Below are 26,181 nucleotides of genomic sequence, written 5' to 3'. Positions count from 1 at the left end.
AAAAAAGCAGCATGCTACCTGTAAAAAGTTCTTCATGTGTCCCCTGCCCACAAGTTCCAATATCATTAATCATCATCACCATCAACCCACCTCCTTCGCAGCAACCGGTAACCGGTAAATTCCGGTTAACTCTCTCGCTTAAACTACACTATGACCCGGTAACATATTTTTTGTTTTTTTCACACTTATGATCGATCACCCTTTCTCTTCTTAACGATGATGCATGCCCTCACCAACTCCGGCGCCGTACTCCTCGCCGTCTTACTCCTCTTCCTCCTCATCTTCCTCGCCGAGCTTTCTTACATCTTCTGTCGACCCTCGCCGTCTCCGGCAAGTAAAGAGGTTCTGCTCCAATTCTTCATGTGTTGCAAGAAGAAGAAGAACCAATCTCGTATTGAGCCAACTGGAAATGTTTCTGTGCAGATGGAGGAGAATGATGTCGTTGCGACGGCGGAGGAGGAGGATGTAGCCGCGGCGGACAAGTGGCGAGTGTCAAGGCTTTTGTTCACGATCCAAGAAGATGATTTGGAAATGGAAGATGACGACGATGACGATGTGGTCTCTGCGGATAACGACGGCGAACTCCGGCTTGATATTCCTCCGGTGAATTATTCCGGCGAGCCAACCCCGTTCTTGACGCCGTGTGATTCTCCTCCGTACTTCACTCCTTCGCCATCTTCTGGTCGGGATATGGATGACGTCATCGATGTGTATGACGTCGTCAGCAGCAGCAGGGGCTGTTGTTTCAATTTACAAAGCTCTCAGATGTCTTAAAAATTTTGCATAATTTCAATGGTGTAGATATAATTAGGTGTGGAACAGTTTAGTAATTATTTACGGATTTTGTCGGAATTGTTATTTCTTTTTGGTTACAACTTTGTCGTAGTTTTTTTCGGCAATTTGCATTTTACCAAGACCTCGTATGTTTGTTAAAAATAGGACTACGTACGTAGGTTTGAGTCGTGAAGATCAATTGATGACATTGTTAAACTCTCGATCTGATACACATGTTGTATATGTGATGGTTCTGTTTTGGTTTTTGTTTTGATGTTAGAAGCAAACTTATTTTGATTGAGTTGGTTCATTGAAACTCCGGTTTGATTATTTTTTTACTTTGTTGTTGCCGTAATGAACATAATATTTTTAAGGAACTCGGTGTTCCTTCCTTGTGTTCGAATTTCTTCTAGTTTTAAGTTGTGTTGTAGTTTAGGCGTTTTTTTTTTTTGTTCAAAGGTGTTTCATTAAGCCTAAACCGACCGGTTTGGCAAATTGGTCTCAGAGAACACTCTTAGACTACATTTTGCAAGTTTATCAGCCAAATAATTGGCTTCGCGAGGCACAAAGGAGAGAGAAATTTCCGAAAAACAAGAGGTGAGATTTTGGATATCATGGAGAATGCCATGTATTTCCGAAATACTCTGCTTTTGGTTGATTGTTTGAATCAACCCCGCAGCATCCGAAGCAAGGTGTAGCCTTTGAAGACCCAGATTTATTGCGTCCTGGAGCGCTGATCTGACGGCCAGGGCCTCAGCCGCTAACGCCGATCCAGTCGGGAATTCTGGCTTCGCTGTCTGTTTAAAGACTTTCCCACTCTCGTCTTTGAAAATCCATGCCACTAGAGAGTCTTCATTCCACGCGCCATCGGAGAAGCAACAGATGGAATTGCGTTGAGCCTGGATTTGTCCTGATCTTCTTGTGGTGGCAGGTATCGATGATGAACCCGGTTGTGCTAGATGCCATTCACGTCCTCTTTTTATCGCATTTGTAATTGTTTCCAGCGGCGTGAATTTTTTTCCATTGAACACTCTGTTATTCCTTGCTGTCCAGATGTTCCACAAAATTCATGGGTAGATTGGACCGGCTCCAACCCCCGAAGGAGGGAGGCAGATGATTCGTTTAAGGGCTTTAAGGTCTCTTTTCAGCTCCTAGATTTGGCTGGTGTCGATACTGTTAAAGGTTGGGCTCAGGTTCCAGACCTCTTGGATTAGGCGTTTAGATTGGCTTTTCATACGATACAGACAAAAAGCAAATTGTTATCAATTTGAAATCCTAATTCTCTCCCGCGTGTCCTCAAGTGCTTACTTTAGCCATTGTTATGTATATTGATTATGGAGCTAATGCATGTGGATTGGCTTTTTTAATCAGAAAAACGAAGCAATTTTTTTAAAAATAGTTAATTTGGTTAGATTGAATATATCGTTAGATCATACTCGAAAAACGTAAATTGAACACAAACCAAAATTCGCAACACTACCATATATCTACTACTCAGTCAATCCTTGAAATCGGTTCAGTTTAGTTTGCAGATTCTCAAAATCCAAAAATATAAATTGAAAGATAAGTGTCGTGTGCGATGCGATACATCCTCGTCTTTCATGTTGATTTCCGTCTTTATCAATTAATCCACTATCTAGTGATTTTGTCGCATGAACAGGATGATAAAATGTTCATTATAATGTAGATACACATCTAATCACTGTAAAATTTATATCTCGAACTACTAGATCAGTTTAAATCTTATAACTATAAGATATCGTTATCATACTTTTAATTTTATGAAACAAAATTAAACAATAACTAGTACCCTCCCTTTCATAAATTTATGTTGTTATCTCAGATAAACTGCGGCTGTTCATAGATTTCAAGCTCAGTGGAAGCTAGTTTTGTTCTAAATATAAAACTAGCAAAAAATGGTATGAACCAACTCAAACTAAGAATCGAGCATGTGCTATTTCGTAAAACGCTCATGCATGTTCACCAAACACATTTTCTTGACTTAAGTATTGTTTTGAGTGAATATGGACAATGCTGAATATTGGTCTGAGGCAATGCATCTTGCATGTATCAATTTCTTTGTTTCCTCTACATACGTTCTTAACAACACCATTAAGGAAAGTAAATAGGAATAAGCTGGAAAATAGGGGTTCGTCTGACAAAAGTAACATTTATTTTCTAATTGATTCTCCTTCTTTCTTAAAAAAGAAAAAAACTTTTCTCATTTTCAGGTTTGTTATATTGTTTTTTTATTTTCTTTTGAAACTGAAGTTTGTTATATTGTTGAAGATAGAATTGTTTAGAGTTATCAGATTCGGGGAGAGGAAAACCATGAATTTCCTTGATATCTTTGGCTAAGCTTTTCGTTTTCCATTGGTCTTACTCGATGGTTTAACACTGGGAGCTCCAATTATTGAAAGTTGTGTGAGGTTTCGAGAAAGAGTCTCGGCATATTTGGAATTAGGGGAATGTTCAAATAACTTGGAATAGTTTGTGTTAATCGTTTTCAACTGCAGAATATCGAAATATGTGCAAAACTCTGTCATTTAGATTTAGTTTGATATTTGCATGAATAATAGCAATCCAATTCGTTTTTATTAATTGTTTATACGAATTCGTCAAAATGGAAAGAAATCATATATCTCACCTGAATATGAATGACTTTTGTATAACCATATGTATATTATCTAACTAAGATTTTTTTTTGTTTTTGTCAAGAAGTATATTTAAATATATAATTCCGGATAAACAGTGATTCATCAAACTTAATTTTGTAAAATAAGATATTTTATTCCTGCGTGTGAGCTTGGCTATATCTATCTATTCGGAACACTTTAACCTTGAGTTTGATAGTTTTGGTGTAATCTATATATTCAAAAGTGAGTTGCTGATGAAACGGTTCGGTTTTCAAATTAGTTGGTTGCCATAATTTATCTTCCATATAGGCATTTGCCATATACTGTATTAATGGCGGATCTTGATTCCGCAATTCTCTAAAACGTGGATTAGCAATGTGAATAAATACAAAAAACTCAAGCAAGAATATATCTTTAGCTCCATCAACATAAACACCCCACATAAGCCATATGGATTAATCAAGTTCTACAATCTTAAGCCAAATACTAGAAGAACGAAACAAAAAAAAAAACAAAAAAACATGAGAACAATTCATAAAAAAACTGGGAGTTGACTAAGATAAGTCAAAGTCACACTTGATAGTTTGAAACTTAAACCCGCTGGATGAATTAGAGGAAACGAGAGGGATCTTGAGATCATCACACTTAATCTTCGGTTTGAATTTCCACAACTTTATCACCCAAAACTTGAACCTAACACTCATCCGCAGCTTCGCATCGATCCGGTAAACTCCGGCTTTCTCATCCTCCTTCACATCCGCTCGCGCTCCGTCGCCGAGCACCATCAGATTCTGTCCCTCGATTTTGGTCCCAATCACCGTCGTGTTTTTGTGTCCTTGATAGAACGGCGATATGCCTACGGAGCCGAATCGCTGGTCGCCGTAATATCCACTGACCTGGATCTCATCGTAGTAGACTCCGATTCGTTGATTGGGGTTACGGATTGTGAAATTGAGATCGAGATCGTAGTGGAGATTGCTGTTGTTGTTCGAATCGAGGCTGAATCGGTTCAGATTTGCGTCGGTGACGTAGAATTTGACGGCGTTGGGACGGAAGATGAGCCAGAGAACGAAGGCGGCGATGCCGAGGATTACGGCGACGGCAATGAGGATGTTGCAGATCAGGCTTAGGATGCAGCAACCGCAGCAGCGTAAACAGCTACCGATGCAGCTGAAGCAGCAGCATCCGAATCCCGGCGTGTTGTATCGGCGTTTGGTCTTCGCCGGCGGAGGAATCGATGGCCCGTAGTATCCGCCGTTCAGGTATGGCTGTCTGTCTCCCATCTGTTCGACGATATGTCTCAGAGAGAAATGAAAACAGATATCTAAGACTACGAATCGTTCAGTGAAGAAGAAGAAGAGGAGGGTAGATATATAATGTGTGTAATTAGAAAGGAAATAGATTGTGTTTTGAAGTCAAAAGTAGAGTAACGTAACGAGTCTTTTTATAAGGAAACGAATTCAAAAAGACGTGATTACTCGTGTATATTTATTTTTGTTGCTATTTATTAAATTGTGGCCTGATTTGGTTAAATTTTTTGTTTACTTTTTTTGTCTTTACTGTGAAACCCAAATCTGCAATTTTGCTGCTACTGATTGAAGACAAGACTATTGGCGATGAAAATTATTAGTAACTTAAATATACTAAATAAATCTAAGACCGGTTAAATCTTAAACCAGCAAGGGTTAAGTTTTTGAAAAAAAAGGTGCCGTTACTTTTTGTTACAATAAAAAAGGTAGCCTTTGAAATGTGGGTCAAAGCTTTTTCAACAATTGGCAAGCATTTCAAAACTAAGGAGATAACTAGCCGTTTGTTTGACGATTAAACAATGCAATCTATTTATAAGATTTTTTTTTTTAAAAGTGTAGTTCCAAGAAAATAGGTTTAAGTATAGACGTTGTTATCAAGTTTGTTTGTTAATAAGGAATAAAGTAAACAGTGCAGAGTTGCATAAGAACTTATGTTGCTATAGAGGGCTAAGACAATAGGTCATAACAACAATTAGGCCCAACACAAATAGACTAAGCCCAATAGTAGATGAACATTAAGACGCTAACTATATGTATTCACGAAGTCCTAATCTCAATATTAATTAACTCCAAATTGTATGCATTTGTCCTATTGATCATCTATCTGGAATTTTCAATGTTATGAGTTATTTCCAAGTTAGGTGAAAAAGGCCATTTTATTATAAAATTATTTCTGTTGACAGAGTCTTGTTCATACATTGTAGCTAGTGTCTGTGAGTGAACAGCCCACATACCACGTTCATAATCCACTTTTTTATATATAAAAGCAACACCAAGGTTAGGTTTCTCAATTTTAATCGATAAATATATCATGTCATGTGCGTCAAATCCGAGGTATAAATTTAAGAAACTGGATTGTACAATCCTCATATTAAAGTAGACATTCTCTTGATTGAAACAGACAACTTTAACAAACACCACCATATCGATTGTCCAGAACCGCTTGGATAAGTAAAAACTAAAAACCCACCGAAGAACTTTGATGAGTTTAGTCTGTCAAATAAAACAAAAAAAATATCAAAAAGATTAATATTGATATAATTTTTTTTATAAAGTAAGAAAGACTGTGTGGTTTAATTTAATTTATACTACATAACTCCATCCCGACGTACCGTGAGTTACTGGCTGTCTTCGTCAACGTTTGCTGATCACAAACGTATCTAAGATCAATTTTACTAAACTGTTTAATAATAATTTTCAAGGGACCATATTCCCCTTTCTTTGGTCAATTATAAGGACCATGTTTTAAATTTAAATTAAGACATAGCACGAAATTAGTCTTCTCGGATGCGTCCAGAGCTGTTGAGTCTTGATGAGAAGCCATGCGATGATCCTACGTCACATAGTCTCTTGAATCGTGGAGGCAGGTAAATACAAAATATCCAGTCTAAGTGACTATTAATTAAACTTATAATTTGGAAAAAGAATATAAGAAAATTGTTAGCTAAATTCTTGTAAATTGTAAGAGTCGGTACCGGATCCTGATTTTCTCATTTCAAGATCCAAGAATACTCACGATAACCCCTTAGTAACGTCATGTAAACTAACTTTATTTGAATGTGACGCAATTTTTTTTGTAGGAAGTGCTCTGTATGGCAAGAAAGTCATATATTAAGCAATTTACATCATTAATATATAGACCAACAAATTCTGCAATTCCATAAAGATGACTTAAAATAAAGCCAATCCACACAATTTTTCTTTTTTGAACTTTCTTATACGTTGTGGAATATTGTACAGATATAGGAAAATGGATCTTGAATTAATTTAAGAAAAAGATGGAGACATATATATGGACAATGACACCGTAACACAACGTCCACAAAACATTAACGAGTTATGATCTATTCGATTAAATTTTAATTTCTGTCGCCGTCCAACTTTACCGACTACTAAAAAAAATCATCAAAAAAAGATACAAGCAAAAGTCGATTTGACAGGATCACAAGATGCATCTTACTCACCGGAAATATATTTTATGAAAATAGCAACTTAAAATAGATTTTAGAATGTAACAATAATAAAGTATGCATATTTAAATTCTTAAATCTCGTTACAACAACATCACGAATCTATAATTTTTTCTTTTTTTGGACATCATCACGAATCTGTAATATTTGCTATCGTATAAGCAAAAAGTACAATTCACATTAAGAAGAAGAGACTATAATATTTAACGGAGCCGTTAGTTACCTGATTTGTGTTTTCGCTCCGTCGCCGTTTCAAACACTAACACTACAGCTATTGGTAAGCGTATACTTAACGGCGTTATCTCCAACAATAACTCCGGCAGCTTTATTACCGAAGTTAATATACGCCGGACACCTCACGTAAAGATGATACTTCCCGGTAATAAAAGTCCCAACTTTCCACCTCACTCTACCTTCAGCACGAATAATCAACATAACGGCGCCGTTATCTTGATCGTTATCGAGACCAACGGCGTTAAAAGGAGCGACGGGAACGGAGGTTCCGTAGACAAACGGCGACCAGATGTTGACTTCTTTGTGTCCCTGATATGTCGGAGGGATTGATGTTCGGAAAGTGATCTGCTGGCTCCGGTAAGTAGCGTAGACGTCAAGACGGTCGTAGTAAACGCCGATCTTGTCGTTAGGGTTCCGGGAAGAGAGAGTGATTTGAAAGTTGGAGGTGAGGAGGTTGGGTGGATTGCCGGAGACGTTGAAGGCGTAGACGGTGGCGTCTTGGAGGAGGAAACGTGGCTTTGAAGGTTGGAGAATTGCCCAAATGAGGAGGATTGTTAGGAAGATTACGAAGAGGATGAAGATTATTGACCATATTATTCGCCGGATTAGTTTCCGGCGAGAGTGAGTGTGGGAGCCACAGTCTTTAGAGGTCATGGTGGTGGTGGTGGTGAGGCGAAAGTGGAGAGAAGTTGTTTAGAGATTTTTTTTTATTATCTATTTGATATGATGTGTAATAATGGGCCAATTGCCTAATTGTATAATTTGTATGTCAGCTTTATAGGAGGAGAGTGATATGCAAATAAAGACATTCTTTTCTTATTAATATCGAACTAATAGTAGTGTTATAAAGGCTTTTTTTATTAAGACCCAAAATAAAAGCAACATCATGACATTTTCATCGTGTAAACGTTATGTATTATTTTTTAATATAAAGTTATGTATTTGGTATATAGAAATTTATATCTTGTTAATTGTTTGAATATCATGTTAATTATGTATGATTGGATATATTTTCTGTATTTCTAGAAATGCTGATCGTTAATTGGACTATGATTGATATAGTCGGTGCATGTTTTCTCTAGAAAGATGACTTTATGTGTGGTCGAAGATTTTCTCATCGGCTCCAAATATTTCACTTTCAGCTTCCTCATTCGAAAAGTTGAAACTTTATAAAAACTTCAATAACAATGGTTGAATGCTTTGATTTGAATTAAAAATACATATGGACTCAAATGTTTTAAACGCTTGATTTTGTTTTTTCATTTACACATGATATAAATAAATATATATATATATATATATATATATTAAAGATACACATTTTTAGAGATATAACATATTTCATTTCCCATAACATGTATAACTATAAGGAGTGAACGTAAACACAAATAAATACGAAAACCAACAAATTATTATTTTTATTAAAAATGTGATAACTTAAATAAATTAAAATGATTAAATGTATATCGTAGTTCAACATCGTTATGTGGTCTTGCAAAATCGTTGCACACTTAGTCATTTCTAGCATTGATTTTCTATGACTTAGTCGACCGATCAAATCAGTCGTTATAGACTAAGTAATTTTTTTTGTTCTAATCAATATGTGATGCAAAATGATTTGGGCACTAAACTTAGAGATACATAAAAAGTGTAGATCTTTGGAGCTATCACATGGGTTGATGATCTTCACCACCAACTATTTGTTAATTTAGTGATAAGAATTTAGAGTACAATATAATCTAGCTTAAGTATTAAATGATCAAATGTATTGTAATACATGTATCATGTATGGATTAATAATTCATAGAGACTGAAATATAAAAAAAGTTTCATTTCAAAGAAAAACAAAAAAAAAGTTTTATTTATCCACGTAGTCTCCCATAATAGATAGAAAAGAGGACGTAAGTAACCTAACACTAGTTGCCAAAAGGATAACAACCACTTGTCCATCATTTTCTTTGTCTTGTTACGTTGATTAATAATTACAACAATTGCTCTTAACATTGTGCTGTAATATTAGGAACAAAAAATACTTTTAAGAGGGCACTAATTAATTGTAATTGATATCGGTATGATCACGGTATGAATGAAATTATATTACAATATATTACAATGAATGAAATTATAATTTCATCTCAACTGGTATCAATATATTACAATATATTATTTATCTTAAAAAATGTAATGTGTAAGTTTCATTCAACTGTATGTCCAACAAAACAACATTTATTTAAGATAAATAATATATTACAAAATTACATATTTACCCGAGCCGACCAGTCTAGAGTGTAGAGCACTCCAACAAAACCCTATCTTTCCCTTCCCTCGCTTTTCACTCACCATTTGATCGATCCTAAGCAGCCATGGTTCCGCCACTGACTGAAGATGAAATGTTTAGAGTTATCCACTCGGGGAAGAGGAAAAGCAAGAATTTTCTTTGACATCTTCGGCCAAATATTTCGTTTCTTGGCCGTGTGTAGTGATATAGATGCTTGAATTGCTTTTAAATCAGATTTGTCTTTCATTGATATATCATCATAGGCTACTGGTTCTTTCCCTTTCAGATGCTCTATTGATCTCACATCATGCCTTGAGTTTTTAGATTGTTTTTCATCCACTAATATAGATGCTAGAAATGAGTTTTGTTTGGATCCAGATTAGTTTCAATGATGAATAGTAACAAACGGATGTGAATTGCAGCAAATCAATGGAAGAGGATGGTAACAAAAGCTACATTTGCTGGACCTGGTTTCACTAGGAAACACCAAAGTATGAGAGCGAGCGTTCCATTCGACCATCTGAGTTGCGTATTACCAAGGCTCACGCGTTACATACACTGAGCTAAAATACATCTTGATATCATTGGAATAAAGAAGAACCCTAACGGCCCAATGTACATTTGTCATGACCAGAGGAACAATCATCGAGGTTAGTGGTTGAAACATTCTGTTATCATCTCCATCTGGTATAACTGCAGCATCTCCATATATTTTCCAAGTTCTGAGTTGTTGCAGCATCTCCACTTATTTTAACTGAGTTGGTTCATTGAAACTCCGGCTTGGTTATTGTTTACTTTCACTACAAGAAAAAAGAGCAGGTATTCCTACAAAAAATATCATCAAAAAATGGTAGGAAACAGGCATTTCCTACCAATTTCCGACGAAAAATTTTGGTAGGTTCTATGCCGTCGGAAATTATAAATGGTCAGAAAATGATAGAAAATTTCCTACGAAACTTTTGGTCGGAAAATTTCATCGGAAAAATTGGTCAGAATATCGTAGGATATTTGCTATTACTTTCCTTCCATTTTCCTATGAAAAAATTCAACCGTTTTCCTACAAACATTTTCCTACCATATTCCTACCAATTTTTTACTAGATATATAAAAACAGTTTTAATTCAATTAATTCTAAAATTAAATAATTTTAATTATTAAATAAATTATAAAAATTAAATCTAAATTAATCAGCCCAATTAAAAACTAATTAAAAATTAATTTTAACTAAATATGGAACTTCTAAATGCTAAATTATATTAATTCACTTAGTATTTTTTCTAGTTAAGATATGTCACTATTTATAGAGCATATTCAATGTGTCTTCCACTTTGGTTTGTCGATGTGAGAATTTTCCCATTTATTGTTTTGACTGATTTTGGTAGGAAATTGATAGGATATTTAAATAATAAAATATTTGCTTAGTAAGAAATTGATAGGTAATTTTCTACATATTCTATTTGTAGAAAAATGGTCAGAAATTTTCGACGAATTTCCTACCATTATCACAGTAAAATTTTTTATCGATTTTCTACCATTTTCTGATCAGATTTCCTACGAATATTTTTTTGGTTGAATATTGGTAAGAAAATTTTGACCGTTTTTCGACGATTTTTATCATAGGAAATTTCTTATCAATTTCCTACTATTTCTAATTTTTATCATAAATTTGTAGGAAAATGGTAAAAAACATTTTCTAGTAGGAAAATTCATAAGAATTCAGCATGTTTTCTTGTAGTGTTTGTTGTTACCGAAATGAACATTATATGTATATAGAACTCGGTGTTCCATGTGTTCGAATTTCGTCTAGTTTTGAGTTGATTAATTACAAAAATTGTTAGGCGATTTTCGTTGCGTGGTGTTGTAGTTTATGCGATTGGATTGGCTTTTCATACGATATAGACAAAAAGCTAAGTCTTATCAATTTGAAATCATGATTATCTCCCCCGTGTCATCAAGTACTTTCTTTGCTGTTGTTGTATATTGATTATGGGGCTAATGCATTTGGATTAAAACTTTAATTTCTTTTAAAATATATAGTTAATTTGATTGGATTAAATATATATGTCTCTAGATCATACTACAAAAACGTGAACTGAATACAAACCGAAATTCTCAAAAGTAGTCAAACCGAAACAAAGTGTATATCAATACACTGAAGTCTGAACTGCAATATAGTATGCACAAGGCCCTTGATTGTAAACCAGAATGTTTTAGTACTGTTTAACTAATGAAAGATGTTAAGTTCGGTTTAATTGAACCGAAATGTTACCGGGAGAAAGCCTGATTTCACTTCGAGGAGCATCTGACCGTTGATTTTCTGAGTCTCTGACAACCAGTCAAAAAGTTCCAAGTGGCGCGTACGTTGGTTCATTCTGTATGTTACGTCGGCGATCATTTTGAGCCTTAAATGGGCTTTCATCAAGCTCCCAAATAAGTCCACTGATATCATTTTCCTATGTTTTTTTTTTTTCTTTTGTGATGTCATTGTCTCTGCCCATGCCCCGTAGGACCGGATTCTTTAGAATCCAGCATATTCCTAAGTGAATCCGACACAATCGGATAATCCGGTCCTCCAATTACTGAACGCCACGTCATTCATCAGTGGGACTTATGCCAGGTCAGCCTCGGGTCAAGGCTTCATAAGCTGCCATCGTCCGACTTGTTTAATTTCCACGTGTTATATCCTTCCAGAATAATACAGAGAAAGAGAAAATTCATAAACTCATCCAAATTAATCTCAGCCGTCAGTTCCTTACCTTTTGTTATTCTCTCCTCTTCTTCTTCTTCTCTTCCTTCTTCCCCAATTCTCAACAGATAGAAACCCCCAACACTTTCACGAAATCGTCGTGACGAAACGAAAAACCCTCAAGTTATGGTAAATGAGAGTGAAAATCCTCCGGCGAATACCGGGATTGCGTCTTCTTCTTCGTCTCTGTCGATGACGATGTCCTCGACGAACGCGTTATCGTTCTTGTCGAAAGGATGGAGGGAGGTATGGGACTCAGCGGATGCGGATTTGCAGCTGATGAGGGATCGAGCTAACTCTGTTAAGAATCTAGCATCGACGTTCGACCGTGAGATCGAGAATTTCCTTAATAATTCGGCGAGGTCTGCGTTTTCCGTTGGGCCGCCATCGGCGTCGTCCTTCTCCAGTGAAATTGGAATCATGAAGAAGCTTCAGCCGAAGATATCGGAGTTCCGTAGGGTTTATTCGGCGCCGGAAATTAGCCGGAAGGTCATGGAGAGGTGGGGACCAGCGAGGGCGAAGCTGGGAATCGATCTATCGGCGATTAAGAACGCGATTGTGTCTGAGATGGATCTGGATGAGCGTCAGGGCGTTTTAGAGATGGGTAGGATGAGGAGACGGCGTAATAGTGATAGGGTTAGGTTTACAGAGTTTTTCGCGGAGCCTGAGAGAGAGGGAGAAGCTCATTTCGGAGATTGGGAACCGATTAGGTCTTTGAAAACTAGATTTAAAGAGTTTGAGAAACGGAGCTCATTAGAAATATTGAGTGGATTCAAGAACAGCGAATTTGTGGAGAAGCTCAAAACCAGCTTTGTAAGTCTCGTACATGTTTAATCTCCGTAGTTTTGGGAACTGTCTTCAATTGTTTGATTAATTTCATTAGAAACTTAGTCAAATTTTGCAATCAGCTGAGGTTTTAGAGAATCAGAAGTTTCTAGCTTACTACAGAAGTCGCTTCTCTTGTACTTTACTCTCAATTTTATAGCAACTCATCGTCAAATGCTTGACATGATGTGTTTGTTTTTGGAATGTTTTTGATCGAGTTTCTTATGGTATTTTGCAAACTTTCTAATAGTGTTTTGTCTTCTGTTATATTTGCAGAAATCAATTTACAAGGAAACTGATGAGGCCAAGGTTGGTATTTGAAGTAGGAACTCTGTTTATATTTGATTGTGTTCTGTGCACTAACAAGACTTGTACCCATAATATTTGAGATTGTTCACTCATCTGTTTTCTGGATTTTGTTTACAATAACATGTTAACCTGTTGGGTTTTTCTTGTTACCTCATATGTTTTAGGTAGACATTAGTTCAGTGTTAAATTGGGAGTTTGACGTGGCCTCTTTTAACTTTTGGTGCAGGATGTGCCCCCTTTGGATGTACCTGAACTTTTGGCATGTTTGGTTAGGCAGTCTGAACCCTTTCTTGATCAGATTGGTGTAAGAAAAGGTAAGCACGTATTGCATTTTTCTCTTCATTTAGTGGTGAATATTAGAGGATCTTTGTTTGGAGGGTTGCTTGTTTTGGTGGTTGCATGAGAAACTAAGTCCCTGATTTGGCTCCACTGAAATTGTCTTTCAGACATGTGCGACCGAATAGTAGAAAACCTTTGCAAATGCAAGAGTCAACACCTTTGGCGTCTGCCATCTGCACAAGCAGCCGATTTAATGGAACATGATAACCATGTTGATGATTTGGATATGAGGATAGCCAGTGTTCTTCAGAGCACAGGACACCATTATGATGGTGGCTTTTGGACTGATTTTCTGAAGCCTGAGACGTCAGAAAGCAAAAGACACGTGGCAATCGTTACAACAGCTAGTCTTCCTTGGATGACTGGAACAGCTGTAAATCCGCTATTCCGAGCTGCCTATTTGGCAAAATCTGCAAAACAGAGTGTTACACTCGTGGTTCCTTGGCTTTGTGAATCTGATCAAGAACTAGTTTATCCAAACAATCTCACCTTCAGTTCACCTGAAGAACAGGAGAGTTACATACGTAAATGGTTGGAGGAAAGGATTGGTTTCAAGGCTGATTTTAAAATCTCGTTTTACCCGGGAAAGGTAAGCTGATCATATTGGATCCTAATCTTTTTTTTTTATTACTACCAATATGTGTTTCTAGTGTTACTTGAGAATGACTGAGTTTTCTGGTTTCTTACAGTTTTCAAAAGAAAGGCGCAGCATATTCCCAGCTGGTGACACCTCTCAGTTCATACCGTCAAAAGATGCTGACATCGCTATTCTTGAAGAGCCCGAACATCTCAACTGGTATCATCACGGCAAGCGTTGGACCGATAAATTCAACCATGTTGTTGGAATTGTCCACACAAACTACTTAGAGTACATCAAGAGGGAAAAACATGGTGCGCTTCAAGCATTTTTTGTGAACCATGTAAACAATTGGGTCACACGAGCATATTGCGACAAGGTGAATTTTCTAACATCTCTTTTTTCAAGCTTTTGTTCTGTTCCTTGAATCCTCTTTAATAATAATAGTACATGAGCTGATACATATTCTCTCCGCTCATGAAAGGTTCTTCGCCTCTCTGGGGCAACACAAGATTTGCCAAAATCTGTTGTGTGCAATGTCCATGGTGTGAATCCCAAGTTCCTTATGATTGGAGAGAAAATTGCTGAAGAAAGATCCCGTGGGGAACAAGCTTTTTCAAAAGGCGCATATTTCTTAGGCAAAATGGTGTGGGCTAAAGGATACAGAGAACTAATAGACCTCATGGCTAAACACAAAAGCGACCTGGGGAGCTTCAATTTAGATGTGTATGGAAACGGTGAAGATGCAATCGAGGTCCAGCGTGCAGCACAGAAACTCGATTTGAATCTCAATTTCCTCAAAGGAAGGGACCACGCGGACGATTCTCTTCACACGTAAGTTCTGAAAAAATGTGGGTTTGTTCTTTAGATTTTTCTAATGTGTAACTCATGATTGTTTCTCCCTCGTCTTAATGAAGGTACAAAGTGTTCATAAACCCTAGCATCAGCGATGTTCTATGCACAGCAACCGCAGAAGCACTGGCCATGGGGAAATTCGTGGTGTGTGCAGATCATCCTTCGAACGAGTTTTTTAGAACATTCCCAAACTGTCTAACTTACAAAACATCCGAAGACTTTGTGTCGAAAGTGAAAGAAGCGATGTCGAAAGAGCCGTTACCGCTCACTCCTGAGCAAATGTACAATCTTTCTTGGGAAGCAGCGACACAGAGATTCATGGAGTATTCGGATCTCGATAAGATCTTAAATGATGGAGATGGAGGAAGAAGAAGGATGAGAAAATCGAGATCGGTTCCAAGCATTAACGAGGTAATCGATGGAGGATTGGCATTCACACACTATGTTCTCACAGGAAACGATTTCTTGAGACTATGCAGTGGAGCAACACCAAGAACAAAAGACTATGATAAGCAACATTGCAAGGATCTGAATCTTGTTCCACCTCAAGTTCACAAGCCAATCTTTGGCTGGTAGATTTCTTTTTCTCCACATATCTATTTTTGACTTGTTAAACCAAACCCTTACGTTTATTATTCATTATAGTTGTTGAATGTCGTTTGTTAATAGAAAGGTAGTAGGTATGTCATTTTGTGTTGGCTATTTTTGTAGAGTGCTAAATGCTAATACAAAGCGTATTACAGTGACATGTGAAATAACTGAATTCAGTTAGTTTCGAATCTTTTGAGTTTGCATCTTTTGGTTTTTCGCATTGTGCGAGTAGAAAGTTTAGATTCTTTAGAAACATAATCTTACATTAGTCACACAAATAGCGTGCTGTTCGATGCTCTCAAAATGGATTTGTTTTCACACTGAAAATCAGATTCTCCTCCAACTGAAGTTTTCTAATGCATAGTTTTATATTAGTACTGTACAATGAATCGATGAAAATATTTAACTTCATGCTTAAGCCTTAAAATCCAAACCCGTTTCTCAGTTACCGTAAGTCCTCAGAGTAAAGATCCTTACTTTTTGCGGTTTTACTATTTATAATTTATTTTGATTTCATGAAGTCTTGAATGAAAAACATATTTACACGACATTATCTCTCGTCTTTTCTGCTCCCAAATTTGTCTTCTCGTTAGTTGTTGGTGGCTGTTCATCATGGACAATGACAAGAACATGAGAAGAGCTACTGTATTCTTCCTCGTTGTCACCCTCTAGAACCGGCTTTACACTCCCCCTGTGAATTAGATGATGATGATGTTGTTGTTCTAATTCCGGTGATAGTTTTGGATCCAACGTCTCTTTGAAGTGTGCCAGGCCGAAGAATTCTTCCACAGCCTCAGAGATCTTCTCGACGCTATTCACTATCTCGACCAAGATTGATGCCATTGTGACTCCGGGAATGAATTCTAATAGATCTTTCTCTGTCTCCGTAGAAGACGATTTGAATGCAAACTTTACATTTTCTATCGCTTTTTTGGAGTTTTCAATGTGTGCATTCACACAGACACTATCGTTATTCATTGTTTTGATTGAATTGGCTATGGCTTTTAGCGCTTCACCAGCTTCTCTGCTCATAATCGAGCATGGCTCTTGAATCTTGCTTATGAAGTCTTCCGGTGCCTGCTTGCATCACAAGTAAAAGTAACATGCAATTTATTAATATTTTGTTTCGTCGAACCATTAGTTATTTGTTAAATACTTATTAGGCATTTTTGCAAATATGCGTATTATTAGCATTTTAGTCATTTAAGGCCTTTATATATATTTTTTTTAAAATACCTGTTTAGGGCGTTGACATTTCATACGCAATCTTGATAGGTTATAATAAAACACCTAGTTATCATACAAGCTTATTAATGGCATGTGTGTGTCATATTGCGGGTGGAGGGCGAAGAAAAGAGAATAAATTATTTAATAACGGCATACGACATAACAAATATACACACGTTTACCAAAACTCTACACTATTTTACAAAAATTACGTCAGCCACATCTTCTTAATGTTCCAAAAAAATAAAAAAATCTTATTATATTTACCAAAAGAATTAGAAAGAAAGGTATCTTCTACGTACTTTTTTTTTTCTTTCTACGAACTGATTCGATCGGGTGACTAATGACAAATAAATAAAACAAATCAGTTCACTTTTCAATTCAGTTTTTTAATGTAATAAGTAAATGATTTTGTATAACAAACTAAAAAAAATGTGATTCCCGACGACGAACCTTAACGTCAGAGAGAATATAGCCATTGAGAATCTCGAAATGGAAGGCGCATTGGCGAACGAGTCCTGCAATCTTCATGTAATTTTTCCATGGATGCCGTAACCTGAATCGGCCGTGTCCCGGTTCCCATCTCGCAAGATTCGCCTGCAATTAAAACAAAAAAAAAAGTTCCGATCATTAATTAGTTATAATGTACAAGAATGTTTATTATATATGGTTCTTTCTCTTTCTCTCTCTCTCTCTCTCTATATATATATATATATGTACCAAAGTATCTTCAGTGCTTTTTGATGTAAGAATGCTTTTGTATTCTCGAACACACGAGTTTGTCTCCTTTGAAATCTTCTCCGGTAATGCAAAATATTCCCCCTCGAAACCTTTTTGTATAAAACATGTATGCATGCATAAGTTGAAGATCTATATATATATAGGATATTTTGTACATTATTTAGTTAGCAGAAAGCAGATCAAAATGTTGGATTATGTAAATCACCTTCTAGGTAATTAGCAAGTTTGTTAATGTTGTTAGCAATCATCTTGTGGAGATCTTCGCCTGCCCATACAGGACAAACAAAGATGGACACAAGGATGCATATTGTTCCACCAATAAGAATAGTGGATATTCTTTGATACGCCATAACCAATATTTCATCTGTACGGTATCCCGAAACGGCAACCATAGTAAATGTGAGTATGAATATCAAAGCACCATAGTCATATCTCTGTTTAATCCTTGGAAAAAACCGCGAAAATGTTGCAGCTGCGCCCAGTGAGAACACTAAGATCCCAAGAACAATCGGTTCTCCTTTGTGTCCACAGAATCGAGCAAGGTGTACTGCACCAACCCCTAAGGCACCAGCTATTAATGTTGCAAAACCTCTGTTTAGACCTTTGGAAAGTGTCCCACCTATAAGATAAAATGTTTTTTAGTTAGCTTTTGTTTTAGCAAAATACTCAATGTATACTTTTTCAATTTACTTTGTCACAGTACTAGGATTCATTTGGTTTAGTAGACTTACCAACAGTGAATTCGGAGACTACGACTACAGTTAGTATTGCCCACATACCCGAAACCCCGAAGCTATTATAGAGTGGCCGTACATAGTACAACATTGATACTAATGTAAGAGAAAATCCCACTTTTATGGAATGGATGATCCGTCTTGGATCATCTTTCCCAAACTTTTGAATATTTCTTATGCGCTTGGTGACACCATCTTTGAGTTTGCTAAGGAAAGCCTTAACCCTTTGTAAGAACCCTGCTTTCTTCTCTTGAGCATTCAAGTTCATCTCCATTGAGAATCTCAAAGAAGTTACAACGTGAGAAATTGCCTTATATTCGTAAAACTTTTGGGGTGTGATGAGTGGTGCTTAAGTGGGATAGTCAAGGCTTATATTTATAGGTAGACGAAAGCTTGTTTTGTGAAACGACAGATTTTTCATTGCTGACTAGGCTTGCATCTAAACCAATATTTTATCTGGATGTCTTGATTTTTAATGATATAAAATTGAAAATATAAAAAGTGATGGTCAGTACTTTTCGTACTTCAGATAGTTAAATTGATGGATGGCTATTCATCTAGCTAGGTAGAATATATATGTACAAATTGATATTATGTAGGTCGAATATAAGACTAAATATTGTTTTAATTTTTTATTTACGAGCTCCACTACTAACACGGTAATGGTCAGAAAAAAAGGACCAAGTGGATCGAACCCACTAGAGCTCAGCAGAGAAGCTCTCTAAATCAGAGGTTGAGAATGCTTTCCTTCTAACTTTACAGCAGTTATGTGTGTAGTTGATAAAAAGAAAATATTCAGACCACTTTTTTGTGAGAAAATATTTAATGTTCTAAAATTTAAGATGCTTTCATGTGAATTTTCTCTCAGTTTTGGTCAAACTTAGTGCTCCTAATGTGTATTATGAAGATTAGATAATGACAACTGACAAAAAAAAATTCATATGGCTGATAAGTGATAGTTATACGTTGTGCATATCACACGAATGTTTTCTATAGAGTTTTGTATACGATCAAACACGATTAGCTCTATGATTCACATAGATTATTCCGAAAAAATGTGATTATTAATCTATTTTTTAATTAAAATTGATACTGCTATTCCTGTATCTAAAGTTCCCTTAAACAAGGTGATAAGTGATAACAATGGCTTAGATAGAAAAGGTGATAAAATCAATGGCATTATGAATATTATTATGGCAATTATCCTAGATATTTGTAAATAAATTTGAGAATTGGTAGGCATGTAGAAGAAGCGTGAGATTTCTGAAATTATTAAATAGACGAGTCAATCTTTATAAAACCATTGTTTTGGTAATTTAAATAGATGTTAGATGAATTTAAGTGCAAGATCTATTTTTGAACATTAGTCGTTTCGTCCATTCTTTTTTATTCTAACTTTCGAATTTCTAAAACACACCATTTATTTCTCATTTTGTCGGCACAAATCTAAGCATTATTCCTAGAATATTACATGAATGCATGAACGAGATTTCATTCTGAGTTCTGCACCAATCCGTACTTCGCATATCATATTCTTGTTTTTCCATTTTTCACATTCTTAAACGTGACAAGATAACTTATCACTATAACAGAACATTTTTCTGTCGCACTAGATTTAATGATTCACTTTTATCTTAAAATATATTTTTTAAAAATTTCAAAATGGCATTTTGTAATTCCATATCAAAGCGCAAAAGAAGTATATGTAAGTAGTGATGTACAAATTAAATATTCCCTTTGATAAGTTTGCATACCTGAACACCTGCTGCAACCTCTCGGCCACCCAATATCACGTCTGGTCCGGTCCACAAATTATTATATACCAAAACAGAAAACTTCAGGATTTAAAATACTAATATTAAAAATAAATAGTAAATATGAATATAACTTCTGAAGTTTTTTCTGAACATGAACCATAAATTAATATTTGATTGTTTCTTCGTTGATCACTCATTTCGTTAAATTTATCATCATGTCACTAACGGATTGAAAAATAAACTTCTCAAAAATCTATCGTTAAATATTGTAAATTATATTAGTCTTTTAACTGCTATCTATATTTGACCCTTTAACTTTACGACATGTGATCGACAAATTGAGTTTAACTTCATGGCAAATTCTTTTTTCTCAAATTAAGAATTTCATGGTTAAATTTTGTAAACTGAGAAAGTATAGTAGTATCCAGCTAGAATATGCCGAATACAATATGACATTGGTACGGTGCGAAATCACAGTAGACGAAACTGCGTCGAAATTTTCATTGAGAGAAAAAAAAATTTGCAGTACACTGTTGAAATTTTGAAATATCCCCAAAACCATCATAAAATAAACAAGGAAATTAATACTGAAATAGTGACGACTTACTGTCCCTTATATTCTACCGCATAATTAGCAATGCGTTTGCAATATATATATATATATATATATATATATATATAAGGGTATAGTACACGACCATTCATAAAACAATGTTCTGGTGATAAATTCCAACAAAATGTAGTGCGTGACTAATTCCTAAACGGAGAAGATCAATGTGACCGGAACGTAAGTCTTCTCATAAAACGAAGCTTGGTCATAAAAAGGACATCAAAATTCACCTCGGATTGGTCGTAAGAGACCGTCCAAAAAGGAACATTTCATCACCATATGACAATTTAGCTTAACTTGTACTCGTTTTTTTTTTTTTTTGAATCGTATTTCTTTCTAAAATTTTAGGGTTTCTTAAAAAATTGTTCTAACCCACCTTCATACACATGCTTTTGCAACTTGTATAATTGGCGTGTTTTTTTAATATATTATTATTTTATGCTGATAACCCTTGACATTAAAATCATTTCAATCTCGAAGAACCGACCTATTTTGTACCCATCAACTCGAGAAATACACTAGTAGTAGTACTAGATGTTACCAAAAAACAAAAACGCGAAATGTTTTTTTAAAAGCAGATGATACAGGCAAATAGCATCAAGAACCTGATTAGGCCTAACCTTTGATTCAGGCCTTAATCGAGACCCAAAATCTGTGATTTTTTTTCAGGCCTGCCCGCTTATACAATAACATTTGTTACATGCATCTAGTAATCTCAAACTTATCCATTATTTTGTTTTTGTCTCTTTTCACAATGCGAAATTCATCGAGTTGAATGTTGTGTGTCTCTAGATTCATATCTTCTAACTCTATCTCATTGTTCCAACAAAAGAAACTCAAATAGATGATTCTATTAATTAGGAGGTGAACATTCGACTCAAACCAAACTGAAATTATATCTGAATCAACGAAACTGTTTTTTTTTTCTTAAAAAAAAATGAATGGTTGAACAAGACTTAAAAACTAAATAAATTTCGTAGAAACTGAACACAATCAAACATAATTGAACCGAACACAAAAATTAAGACTTGTATATGTGGTTATTTGTATTTGGTTTGATTTGCAATCGAATGACAAATATGAAACCGAATTAAGTTGCCGAGCTAAACCGAATAAATCTTGGTTATAATTCGGAAGTTATCCCTAGTGTTAAAAAAAATCTCTTGTCGTGCTTGTATAGTATGGAGCTTCGGGGTTTGAGACCCACTCGCCAGAGAGCAGATCGCACCTCTTCGGTTTTCTCTTTTTCTGGGAATGCTCTTGTTTAGGAGTTTCTTGATGATCATCAACATTCGATGATGAGATAAAATGGTTGTAATTATGCAAAAATGATGGCTTGGGTTGTGACCATGATATGTGTCGTCATAATCGTTATTCATTATCACACAATGACGGGTTTTGAAAATCATCTTCTTATGATCCGTTGATGATGATAGTAGTGGTTATTCAACCTGAAATACGCGCGCGGCATAATATATCTAAACTTTTGTTTTTTTAATACCAGCTGATTTTTGGCATTACTCAATATTAACATGACTAATCTAAAATATTTGATTCCATTTACACAAGTACACATATATAGATACGATCGTTTCAAGTACCTCTAGCTAGTCTCTAGATTATCAATACTCGTTGTATATCTGATTGCATTGTGGAGAGGAAAAAAAGTGAGAATTCTCTTTATTCTAGGCATTGTAGCAATTCTTGGGGTCGTGAGGGATCTTCTAATCCAAGCCCGGTCCACGACCACTATAGAAGCATAATTTCTTAACTGTACGCTGTTTCTTAATTTATAATTTATAGTCCGTTTTAATGTATTTTACCTTTGCCACTTATGGATTGATTCTCCTCGTCTCTTGTGTGTTGGAGTTATTAGTAGCGCATTATCTACTTTTACATCTTTCGGAATGTAATTTCAAAGTTTAATGGACATTATCTCTTACTATAATTGATATTCTGTTTTAAGGCTTTACGTAAATAGATCGTGGCAGAGTGTAGCTGTAAATCAATGGGAATTCTTCAGTGAACTTGTAAATGCAATGTTCAAAATAAATAAAAATATAATTTTAGGTTTATGCTATGTACTGAACTACTGATGTAGATGCATGCTACATCTGGTATTTATCTAGGCATCTTCTAAAATAAGTTCTGGGATTTACCAAAGGCCCAATACATTATCATTTTTGTTTCTGCACCGTCGTATTGTGGGCTATGATTCCAATTCCAAAATTCTTAGTCCATTTTCCCCACCTTTTTATTGCATTTTTTTTTGTTTTTGCTGTCGAAAAATTATTAAGAAAAGTCCATCATTTCCTTTTTCTTTTTTTGTTCAAATACGAATATTTTCAAGATGAGTACTACTTGCATTGACCTTTTTAACTTTGTGCCTCAAGGGAATCAGGGCACGAACCAGTCCCCAAAAAATACGAAAAGTTTATCTAAAATAATATTAGTATATACTTCTTTATAATTCTTCAATTGATAGTGGTACGCCACACTTGGATTTGTTGTTTTGTTTTTAGATTAAAATATTTCGTTGACGAAAATAACGATAAAAAATAAAAGTATGTACTCCAAAACAAACAAACAAACCAATCAACATCTAACAACCGTGGGAAGATGACGTCTAATAGATTATTGCAGATATTGTCAGATTTTAATACACATTACGCGTATATATGATGATAGATATCCTAATCCCAATCATTATCACTATTTCTTCGACAACAAATGTCATTTTTGATTCGAATAGAGCAAGGAGATGCTTTCGCTCATTATTTCAATCTTTCTGATATATCAACGACACAAGAATCTGAAAACTTTTTCATATCTATCTATAATTTTTTTGTATCATAACATATTTTGGGTATCTAGATAGGAAATGAACTAATTACAAATTCACAAGACTTATCAGAATTCTGGATATATATTTTCTTTGTGGTCAAATTTTGTATTTTACAACTAATATGTGAATATAATAAATAATTTGCTGGACCTTATTTGTATATATATAAACCACAGAAATCTTTCATTCACAGTTTCACACCTTCCTCTTCTTCTTCAACCTTCACACGAACATATTCAATTAAAAACACAATTTTAAAATCATCCTCTCACAAAAAAAAAAAAAAATATCCTTTCCTTCTCCATCTCTCCCTCCATTTCGGTCGACCTCTCACCGAAAATCAAACCCTTCAATTTTCCCGAGAAAAGATTTTCCCTTTTTTTTATAATAATTCTACCGGGAAAATTCCGTGTTGAGAAGTCCAAACGATTGGATCCAAAACTTCTCGCGCCTAATTTATCGGTTTGGTATTTGTTGTTGTTACAAGTCACTCGACTTTCTCCGTTTTCTCTTTGGGCTTTCTTCTCGTGTTGCCCCCACCACCGTTTCTTCGACTTCGCCGTCGCCACCACCGGAGAGATTCTGTGGGGTAGCCATTTTCTTCTTTGCGAGTTTCGAGATCCAATTCCCGCAATTTCAGATTTCAATTCGATCCTGTGATGCAATTGGAGCAACAAGAAGAAGAAGAAGAAGAAGAGAACTGATTCTGATCTGTAATCTGCAATTTTTGTTTTTTGTTTTTTTTTGGGGTAATTTCTCCAGCGAAACCCGAACTATGAACACGACGTTACGTTACGATCCGAAACAGATCTCGAGGCAGACGAAACCATCAGACACTCCATCGTCTTCTCCGTCTCGTAGCCACCGGAGACAGCCTCTGCTCCAGAGAAGTCTCTCCTCTCCTTCCCCAAGAGCCACTTGCGGCGGATCCACTCCCGCCGAGTTTTGCGGTGGCACGACGGCGAGTTGCGCCGCCGTTTGGTGCTGCTGTCCCTGCGGACTCGTCAACCTTCTCGTCCTCGCCATCTACAAAGTCCCCCGTGGACTCTGCCGCCGCGCTCTCCGCAATCGCCGCCGTAAACAGCTCGTCAAAAACGGAATCCTTCCGCCGCTCCCGACGGACGGGAAAAAAAACGAGAGGATCCAGAGAGTGTTTCAGAACTCGGAATTCGCGATTCATCCATTGGATAGCAACGACGTCTCGGAGGAAGACGACGACGAAGACGAATTCTTGGATCTGAAATACATCGGAAAATCAGCCGCTGGGCTGATGACAACGGACGAGGAGACCGATGAAGACGACGAGGCTGTGTTGGCATTAGAGAAAGAGATGTGGAATAGGTTTTACGGCGCCGGATTCTGGCGAAGTCCGTCGCAGAGAGAATCAGTCTCGTCTCCGAGAGTTTCGAAGTCTCTTTCGTCGTCGCCGAGGCCATCGTTTACTGAAGTATTCAGGAACACGACTGTTAATAGAGGCGGAGGAGGAGGAGGAGGAGGAGCTACGGTGGTGGCGGCGGCGACACCGAGAGCCGTTCGGCATTGATTAGGCTTATTAAATAAAAAAAATCTTGTTAATAGATTTTTCTTTTTATTTCTTGATTGTGTGCAAATCAAAGTGTGAGTCTTGCCTTTCTTTGTGTTTCTTACAATTTGTCACAAACTTTCTATCAATCTTTGATGTGAGATTTCTTTTCAGTGCTATGGGATTTTGTGATCATCATCAACAAATATGAAAATTCACAAAAATTGGAATCGCGAGTGATAATGTGTTTTTGGAAGTCGATAAGTGACATAATGACATGACATGAGATGGATACAAAATTACGCAACTCCTGAATATCATCATTTGGAAGATGAAAACATCTTGCCAACTAGATATTGATTATGATGGAGTTGATCTTGACGGCTATTAGTTCAACCGATTAAAAAAAATCAAGTCTAACCATACCAATATTCGAATTTGATGTGGAACCGGGTTTGTTAGATTAATTCTAAGAATACTCCAAAACTAAAATATGTTTGGGATAGAAACCATACGAAAACCGGACATAATATAATCGAAATGAGGTTTTAATTTAGATGTCCTAACACACAAAGATTAATTAGTGAGACGTGGATTCAAAAACGAGAGTAATTAAAACAAGGGTCAAAGGGTAATTTGGTTTTGTTTTTGACTATTAGGTTAGAAACAAAGTGCAAGTCTGTCGTGGGAACTGTCCTTGTCCAAAAGAGTTTTAAATTGTAGGTGATGTGAGGTTAGAGTGTGGGGACCAGAAAACTCACTTGGCAGAGGTGTTTAGCATTAATTCAGGTGTTGCTATCACTACCAGCTTCTTCTGCGTCTCTAATTACTCTTCTTTCCTTTTTCATCTCTCCCTCTCTTTCTCTCTCTCTCTCTCTCTTCTCTGCTTTGTTGTGTTTCAATTGTCTTCTACTAGACTTCACTAATTGAGCTTTGATGTGACTTTTCTTCATTTTCTCCTATCATCTGGTGAATCTCATGCAACTGTGTTTATATTTTTGATGTTTTTGAATGTAAATTAAGGGATTCCTATTTCCTAAACAAATTCAGTAGATGCTTTTGAAATTAAATACTAAAACATG

At 36.0% G+C, this 26,181-nt stretch overlaps 6 protein-coding genes across 6 annotated transcripts; 3 read left to right on the top strand and 3 right to left on the bottom strand.

The window, feature by feature from the left end:
- The first annotated feature begins 205 nt into the window (after nt 1–205).
- Nucleotides 206–857, top strand: LOC18023252. Its single transcript, XM_024159933.1, has 2 exons — nt 206–342; nt 424–857. The coding sequence occupies exons 1-2, from the start codon at nt 217–219 to the stop codon at nt 772–774; spliced, it is 477 nt and encodes a 158-aa protein (XP_024015701.1). The 5' UTR covers nt 206–216; the 3' UTR covers nt 775–857.
- A 2,979-nt stretch (nt 858–3,836) lies between these two features.
- On the bottom strand, nt 3,837–4,923 carry LOC18023251 (NDR1/HIN1-like protein 2). Its single transcript, XM_006407363.2, has one exon. It carries the CDS (start codon nt 4,691–4,693, stop codon nt 3,965–3,967), a length of 729 nt encoding a protein of 242 aa, XP_006407426.1. The 5' UTR covers nt 4,694–4,923; the 3' UTR covers nt 3,837–3,964.
- Nucleotides 4,924–6,913: 1,990 nt separating this feature from the next.
- On the bottom strand, nt 6,914–7,905 carry LOC18023250 (NDR1/HIN1-like protein 1). The gene has a single exon (XM_006407362.2). It carries the CDS (start codon nt 7,795–7,797, stop codon nt 7,162–7,164), a length of 636 nt encoding a protein of 211 aa, XP_006407425.1. The 5' UTR covers nt 7,798–7,905; the 3' UTR covers nt 6,914–7,161.
- Nucleotides 7,906–12,207: 4,302 nt separating this feature from the next.
- LOC18023249 (digalactosyldiacylglycerol synthase 1, chloroplastic) lies at nt 12,208–15,818 on the top strand. Its single transcript, XM_006407361.2, has 7 exons — nt 12,208–12,980; nt 13,269–13,301; nt 13,528–13,615; nt 13,748–14,229; nt 14,330–14,596; nt 14,702–15,051; nt 15,135–15,818. The coding sequence occupies exons 1-7, from the start codon at nt 12,294–12,296 to the stop codon at nt 15,646–15,648; spliced, it is 2,421 nt and encodes an 806-aa protein (XP_006407424.1). The 5' UTR covers nt 12,208–12,293; the 3' UTR covers nt 15,649–15,818.
- Nucleotides 15,819–16,203: 385 nt separating this feature from the next.
- LOC18023248 (aluminum-activated malate transporter 8) lies at nt 16,204–18,639 on the bottom strand. The gene is made up of 5 exons (XM_006407360.2): nt 18,363–18,639; nt 17,837–18,250; nt 17,611–17,720; nt 17,344–17,487; nt 16,204–16,740 (listed from the first exon to the last, which is right to left on the bottom strand). The coding sequence occupies exons 1-5, from the start codon at nt 18,637–18,639 to the stop codon at nt 16,204–16,206; spliced, it is 1,482 nt and encodes a 493-aa protein (XP_006407423.2).
- A 5,134-nt stretch (nt 18,640–23,773) lies between these two features.
- Nucleotides 23,774–25,278, top strand: LOC18023247. Its single transcript, XM_006407359.2, has one exon. It carries the CDS (start codon nt 24,353–24,355, stop codon nt 25,118–25,120), a length of 768 nt encoding a protein of 255 aa, XP_006407422.1. The 5' UTR covers nt 23,774–24,352; the 3' UTR covers nt 25,121–25,278.
- Nucleotides 25,279–26,181: the final 903 nt, after the last annotated feature.

This window comes from Eutrema salsugineum, unplaced genomic scaffold, assembly GCF_000478725.1.
Source record: "Eutrema salsugineum unplaced genomic scaffold, Eutsalg1_0 scaffold_13, whole genome shotgun sequence".
In the NCBI taxonomy this organism is placed as follows: domain Eukaryota; kingdom Viridiplantae; phylum Streptophyta; class Magnoliopsida; order Brassicales; family Brassicaceae; genus Eutrema; species Eutrema salsugineum.
This window is presented reverse-complemented; position numbering and strand designations above follow the sequence as displayed.

What these genes read in the sequence shown, in the direction of transcription:
- LOC18023248 (XM_006407360.2), bottom strand. Translation starts at nt 18,639, where the DNA reads ATGGAGATGAACTTGAATGCTCAAGAGAAGAAAGCAGGGTTCTTACAA. An exon ending in AAAGCACTGAAGATACTTTG is followed by an intron (nt 17,488 to 17,610) that starts GTACATATATAT and finishes TTTTAATTGCAG; the next exon opens with GCGAATCTTGCGAGATGGGA. An exon ending in ATATTCTCTCTGACGTTAAG is followed by an intron (nt 16,741 to 17,343) that starts GTTCGTCGTCGG and finishes TGATGCAAGCAG; the next exon opens with GCACCGGAAGACTTCATAAG.
- LOC18023247 (XM_006407359.2), top strand. Translation starts at nt 24,353, where the DNA reads ATGAACACGACGTTACGTTACGATCCGAAACAGATCTCGAGGCAGACG.
- LOC18023250 (XM_006407362.2), bottom strand. Translation starts at nt 7,797, where the DNA reads ATGACCTCTAAAGACTGTGGCTCCCACACTCACTCTCGCCGGAAACTA.
- LOC18023252 (XM_024159933.1), top strand. Translation starts at nt 217, where the DNA reads ATGATGCATGCCCTCACCAACTCCGGCGCCGTACTCCTCGCCGTCTTA. An exon ending in CGTCTCCGGCAAGTAAAGAG is followed by an intron (nt 343 to 423) that starts GTTCTGCTCCAA and finishes GTTTCTGTGCAG; the next exon opens with ATGGAGGAGAATGATGTCGT.
- LOC18023251 (XM_006407363.2), bottom strand. Translation starts at nt 4,693, where the DNA reads ATGGGAGACAGACAGCCATACCTGAACGGCGGATACTACGGGCCATCG.
- LOC18023249 (XM_006407361.2), top strand. Translation starts at nt 12,294, where the DNA reads ATGGTAAATGAGAGTGAAAATCCTCCGGCGAATACCGGGATTGCGTCT. An exon ending in TCTCGTTTTACCCGGGAAAG is followed by an intron (nt 14,230 to 14,329) that starts GTAAGCTGATCA and finishes GGTTTCTTACAG; the next exon opens with TTTTCAAAAGAAAGGCGCAG. An exon ending in GCGGACGATTCTCTTCACAC is followed by an intron (nt 15,052 to 15,134) that starts GTAAGTTCTGAA and finishes GTCTTAATGAAG; the next exon opens with GTACAAAGTGTTCATAAACC.